At 57.1% G+C, this 6,000-nt stretch overlaps 1 protein-coding gene across 1 annotated transcript in view; it reads left to right on the top strand.

Moving 5' to 3' along the window:
* The first annotated feature begins 227 nt into the window (after window positions 1-227).
* ANO1 (anoctamin 1, calcium activated chloride channel) overlaps window positions 228-6,000 on the top strand; it is a 110,773-nt gene continuing 105,000 nt past the window's right edge. Inside the window, exon 1 of the mRNA XM_006893227.1 lies at window positions 228-430. Coding sequence (XP_006893289.1) covers window positions 323-430 — 108 coding nt within the window. The 5' untranslated portion in view covers window positions 228-322. The remainder of the gene's footprint in view (window positions 431-6,000) is intronic.

Genomic DNA, 6,000 nt, shown 5'->3' with positions numbered 1-6,000 from the left:
CTACGGAAAATCTGACCGCGCGGCCGCCGCCCCTGCCCTCGCCGGCGGGGGAGCGCGGATGGCTGTGCTTCGAGAGGCGGAGGCCCGCGGCGGCGCCGTCGGATCGCCCGGGAGTCCCAGCCGGCTCGGCCGGCGGATCGGGTCGCGTCGGACGCCGCTGGCGGCACCGCATGGTGGGCCGGGCGGGCTGAGCGCACGGGGCGGAGCGGGAGGCCGGGCCTTGCGCTCGCGCCGCCACCGCTCCTCTCGGCTTGCAGAGGCCGCCGGGGCCGTGGATGGGGAGGGCGCGCCGCCCGGCCGGCCCGGCGCACAGGCGGCCGCGATGAGGGTCCACGAGAAGTACTCGACGCTCCCGGCTGAGGACCGCAGCGTGCACATCATCAACATCTGCGCCATCGAGGACATCGGCTTCCTGCCATCCGAGGGCACGGTGAGTGGGGCGCGCACGGGCGGGCAGGCGGGCGGGCACCGCGTCCACACCTGCGCCACCGGCGGAGAGCGCGCGGCGGCGGCCACCGGGCCTGGAGGACCACGAGCCGCACCCTCCACACCGCGCACCTGGTGCCCACCTGCGCACGTGGACCCCGCTGCGCGCTTCTCGGCCGCCAGCACACGCACAGCCCCAGCGCCCCGCTGAATGCAGTGCCCCGGCTGGGACTAGCTGGCACCGAGGGCTCCAGGGTCCAGCGCACACAGTTGGGGCCCCGGGACACTCCCTTCCCTGCTCTCGGCCTGGGGTACCCATCAGGGTAATTGAGGCAGAGAGAGGGTAGGCAGAAGAATGTTGAGAAGGTTGTAGCCGACAGACTCCACCGTGTCGTCACCCTAGGGTGGCTGTCGTGCCCCTCTGAGCCCCCCCCCCCTTGCTGAGGTCTCCTCCGCCTGCCAGGAACACAGGAGTCCCAGGGGCGTGTTGTCAGTCTCAGGAGGCCCAGTGCCGGGCGGGGGAGGGGTGGCTTGGGACTCCTGAGGGCGACTTCTAGAAGCACAGCCCTGCCCCCTCCCCAATCCTCCTGAGGATAGAGGCTGTGGTGGGCTATCCAGGGCGTGTTGATGGGCCAGGAGCCTGCCACGTGATTAGGGACCCCTAACTCCAGCCCTCTGTAGGCCCCCACTTCCCTGGAGCTGCACTCAGCCGTCTGGGGTCCCCCCAGCCAGAATCCCTTCTTGAGGACTTGGACATGACGAATTCAAAGTTTGCTAGGAGAAAGGAGACAAAGACAAAGCCACTCAGCAGGAGACTGGGGCCTCGCTCTCCAGCCAGGGGGCAGCCCTCAGGGCTCAGGGGCCTGCCTGGGAAGCTGGGCGTGCCCCTGCCTGCCCCTCAGTTCTGATCTGGCTGGAGAAGGGGGGGGGACCAGGACTGGCAGGTCTGTGCCCTCTTGTGGACACACCCTGGGTTTTGAGTGGGGGCTTCCTCTGCAACTGGGAGCCATAGGGCATAAACGTGGGCTAGGAGGAGAAGTCCACTGGGAGGAGTTGGCACAGGCCTTGGGACTCTGGAGGGGGCATGTGTACTCAGCGGTGCCGGCCTGGACACCGCACTGAATGTACAGGCAGGGCCCCTCCCCTCCAAGCACCCTTGCCTGCAGGGAACATGAGCCGGCAGGGCCAGGGCCACTTCCGTAGCCCAGTGTCCATGCCAGATTGCTGTGTGTTAACCTGTGGTATTCTCCCAGCAGTGCTGCAGGCCCTGAGGGACAGAGCACTGGCTCCCAGGTGCCCGCAGGGACTAGGATGAGGGGAGGTGTGAGTGTCGGAGGCCGGGAAGGGGCCCTGTCACAGAAAGACCTCGGAGGAGCAGGCATTGCACAGAGAAGGGGCCGGCAGCACCCGCCAGGCTGCAGATGCAGGAAATGGGGCGTGAGCTGAGGAGGAGGGGAAGCGCAGGTGGCGCTCTCAGGGAGGTGGCCTGGGCGTGAAGACATGAAGTGGTCGCCTTCCCTTCCCAGTGACTCCTGGTCCTAGTTCTAGTGCAGCGACTCCTGGGACATCTGGAACCAGAAGGTGCCAGTCACCCTAAACACATCCCAGAGCCCCAAAGCCTGCAGAGGTCACCTGGGCCACTGCTGGAAGGTGCCACTGAATCCGTCTACACCCGAGTTTGGTGTAGGTGGGCTGCAGGTGGGCGCGGGGCTGTGGTCAGGGTGCTGGCCTGTGGGATGACCGTGGGCAGGCTGGAGCCGCAGCCCCAGGAGCCGGGCTTGTCTGTGCAGCTCACGGGGGGGCAGGGGGGGGCAGCTCCCAGGGCATCCCCACTCCCCTGAAGCCAATAATTACTGCTCATGGGGACCTTGAGTCACTCCGGCACAGGAAGGCCAGAGGGTGTGGGCTGCATTTCAAAAGGCGCCAACCCCATTTCCAGACAGCGGAATTTAAACGGGAATAAGCCCCTCCCTTGCAGGGTTCTCTCTCGTTCACCAGACTCAGGGATGAAATAATTTCACGGTTTCCTGCAAGGAGGCATCACACACGTCCACACACACAGCAGGGGCTGCGCCAGCACGCTGAGTTCTCTCTTTTCATGCATCTCTGAGCATTTCTCTCTTCTCCACATGGGCCTTCCTGGGGTACCCGCCCAGAGCTGTGTGTCCCAGACAAGGTCAGACCCCACCCCCACCCCCGGGACACTTGCGGCAGGTATCTTGCTCCTGTTCAGTTTGACGTGATGTGTTTGGATGACGGAGCTGGTCCATTTATCCAAAACAAATTGCAGGGCTAGTGGCTTGGTGTTAAAAGTCTGAAGGTGAGGGGGTTGCTTTCACACGGACCCCCCCAGGTTCTGAAACCCAAAGGTTCCTGAGACTGTAGGATATTTTGCAGGTTGGTTTCCGAAGGACCCCATCAAACTTGCTGCCACTTTGAAAAATTCCCACGAATGAGGGCTTACGTCCTCAGAGCTGACCGCTGATGTTGTTATGTCCTGTTGAGTCAGAACCAGTCTGCAGCTGGCCCTCCAGCGGGCTTTCACGGGCAGTAAAGTGCATGGGGAGAGATTTCCCACCCGTCTCCCTTGGAGCAGCTGGTGGATTTGAATTATGTGCCTTTGGGATTACAGTGCAGCTTCTTACCACTGGGCCACCAGAAAGGAAGCCAAATTAAAGAGGCTTCATGTCCTAGGCCAGTGTCCATGGGTGTGGGTGCAATTCCAGGACCCTCTTCAGCTCTTCTCTCAGAGTTTGGGAGGAGACATGGACCCTGTTCCCTCTTGGAGAGTTTGTTAGAGGGCTGCGGGACACTCCACTGTCCTGAGCCATTTCCCCTGGAAATCCCTGGAAGGCCGTTCTCTAAAACCATTTTCTGACCTTCCCAGAGCACTTTCCCCAAATGTTCAGGACCTTGTCTTTGGGACATCTTTCATTCTCCTTTTGAAGAAGCCATGGTGGCAGAGTGCATTGTGTGTTGGACTGTTAGCTGACAGGCCTGTGTTTCAAGTCCACCTGGCAGCAGAAAACAAAGATGATCTGCTCCTGTTAGGATTTTCAGCCTCGGAAGTCTGTTGCAGGGTGGGGAAGGGATCACCACAGGTCAGAATTAACTGAACAGGCTGGGTTGGGGTTGGGTTTTCAGCCCACGTTCTCGTCCCTGGAAGCCTATGCCATAAGTCAAGATTTTTTTTTTTCATCTGCATCTCTCAGACAGGAATACCAAGGTTCAGAGCTGGGGAGCCCCCTGTTAAGTTGCTGTCAGGACTAGATCCCATCTTCCTGTCCTTGGTTCTGGGGGCCACTGCCAGGTTCATCAAAGCCTGAACTGCTGTAGTTTAAAATTCACTCCTTTCATTTGGCGAGAGTGTATTTGGATGCAACTATTAAAAGGCAGATAAGTAGCCCTTCAAGCCCAACAAAGGGGCTCAGGAGCCCTTGCCCACCTTGGGATCCTTTGACTAGAAAGTTATGCATGAATCTCCCCCCTCCCCGCTCCTCCCCCTGTGCTTCAGATCTTTGCCCTTTTGTCTTGTCATGAGCAAGGAAACTACTTCCTCTAACTTTTTCTGCTGTTTCTGGCTGAGTGACTGCCTCCCTGACTCCTCCAAGTCCAGCACTCCCTGCCCTTTTAGAATCTCCCTGGGAGGGAGCACACCCGTTCTGCTTCAAGTCAGCTAGGGCCTTAAACCGACCCAGGAAGGCTCATCTCCGTTTCATAGAACTAAGACCTGAGAGATGAAGACACACGTCAGTGACCCCACCATCGCCTGCAAGTCAACGACATGGCAAGTCCTGTGCCAGTGCTCTGTGCTGCCCCCTTCTGGTCCCAGCATCCAGCTCTTTTGTAATTTAGAAATCGGGGTTCAGCACAGCCAAGCCTCTTCTGCTTGTGACCATGAGATTATTTTCCCTGCTCTCATCTGATCCTTTATCATGGGCATGTGTCTGAATTCAAAAGTAGAGAAAACTTCTATGGAGGACTCTTTGGTGATGCGTTATCCAGTCTGAACCAGTCTGGATGATACCCAACGTTACAGAGGCAATAAATCTCGTGGTAGAAGATTGCCCATCTTTCTCCTGCGGATTCGATGGTGGATTCAAACTGCCTGCCTTTGGGTTGGCAGCACAGTTCCTTACCGTTAGGCCACCAGGCTCCTCTGTATAAATATTTATTTATGTGTGTGTTGTTATTAGGTGCTGTCAAGTACAGCTCGTAGAGACCCTGTGGACAATAGAGTCAAGCCCTGTCGTCATCATCTCTGACACACTCAAGCCCATTGCAGCAATCCACTGAGGTGAGGGTCTTCCTCTCCTTCACTGTCCCTCTACCTTCCCCACCATCATGTCGCTCTCCAAGGAATAGCCTCTCCTAGCAACATGCCAAAGTGTGTGGGATGACGCTTCATCATCTTTGCCTCCGAGGAGCACTCTGGCTGCACCTTCTCCAGGACAGATCTGTTTGTTCTCTTGGAAGTTCATTGGGTATTTGGCACTCTTCTCCAATAGCATAGTTCAAAAGCATTCTTACTCTGTCATCCTTATTCATTGTCCAACTCTTAGATGCATAGCAAGTGACTGAAAAGACCATGGCCTGAATCTGACACACCTTAGTCCTCAAACTGACATCATTGCTCTTCAGTAATTTTGAGAGGGTGCTGATAAAGGACTTTCCCAATGCAATGTGTCTCCTGATCTCTTGACTGCTGTCTATATACTTAAAACACAAAACTCAAAATTAGAGAAAGATTGCCATCTTTCTCCTGTGGAGCTGCTGGTGGATTTGAACCACTGGAGATGTGGCTTTGGATTAGGAGCACGCCACCCTACAGACTACTCCCCAGCGCTCCCTATACATGTGTGTATGGTGTGTAAGCACCACGACAGGTCCATTCCAGCTCAGAGCAGCTCTGGGGGACAGAGGGGGACTGTCCGCAGGGTCTAAAGGCAGTCTTCTTGACAGACGCAGATGCCTCTTCCTTCTCCTGTGAGTGGCTGGCGAGTTTGAACCGCCAGCCTTCTGGTTGGAAACCAGGTGTCTAATCACTGCACCACCAGGGAGCGATTCAGCTGTACGTGTTATGTGTAGAAGGAGCTGTGGTGGAATTGTGACTAAGGCATCTGACTTGCATATAAACATGCTTAGTACTCCAGACAGGGAGCTCTGGTGGCCGAGTGCTAAGAAGCTGCCCTATAATCCCAAAGGCATATGGTTCGAATCCACCAGCTGCTCCACAGGAGGAAAATGGGCAGTCTCCTCTCCTGTGATTTACAGCCTCTGAAAACCTGTGGGAGGGCCAGCTATGAGTCATTCCGACTCGACAGCACACAACAACAGTCCTCCTGATAATCCTGTAAAGGAAGTCATGGTGGTGCTGGCTGGTGCTGTCAACGGAGACTCATGGTGACCGCGTGAACCCTGCCCTGTCCAGCCCTGTCCTCACGGCCTCCTACATGCTAGGTCCATCATCAGCCACTGTGTCAATCCATTTTGTCCAAGGTCGTCCTCTCTTTTCCTGGCCCTCTGTCTTCCCACCATCATGTCATCTTGTGGTTGTTGATGGTATGTGCTGTC

The sequence above is a fragment of the Elephantulus edwardii genome, unplaced genomic scaffold (assembly GCF_000299155.1).
Source record: "Elephantulus edwardii isolate Elephantulus edwardi_28Jun2011 unplaced genomic scaffold, EleEdw1.0 scaffold00126, whole genome shotgun sequence".
In the NCBI taxonomy this organism is placed as follows: domain Eukaryota; kingdom Metazoa; phylum Chordata; class Mammalia; order Macroscelidea; family Macroscelididae; genus Elephantulus; species Elephantulus edwardii.
Note: the sequence above shows the minus strand (reverse complement) of the source record. Positions and strands in the feature narration are given on the sequence as shown.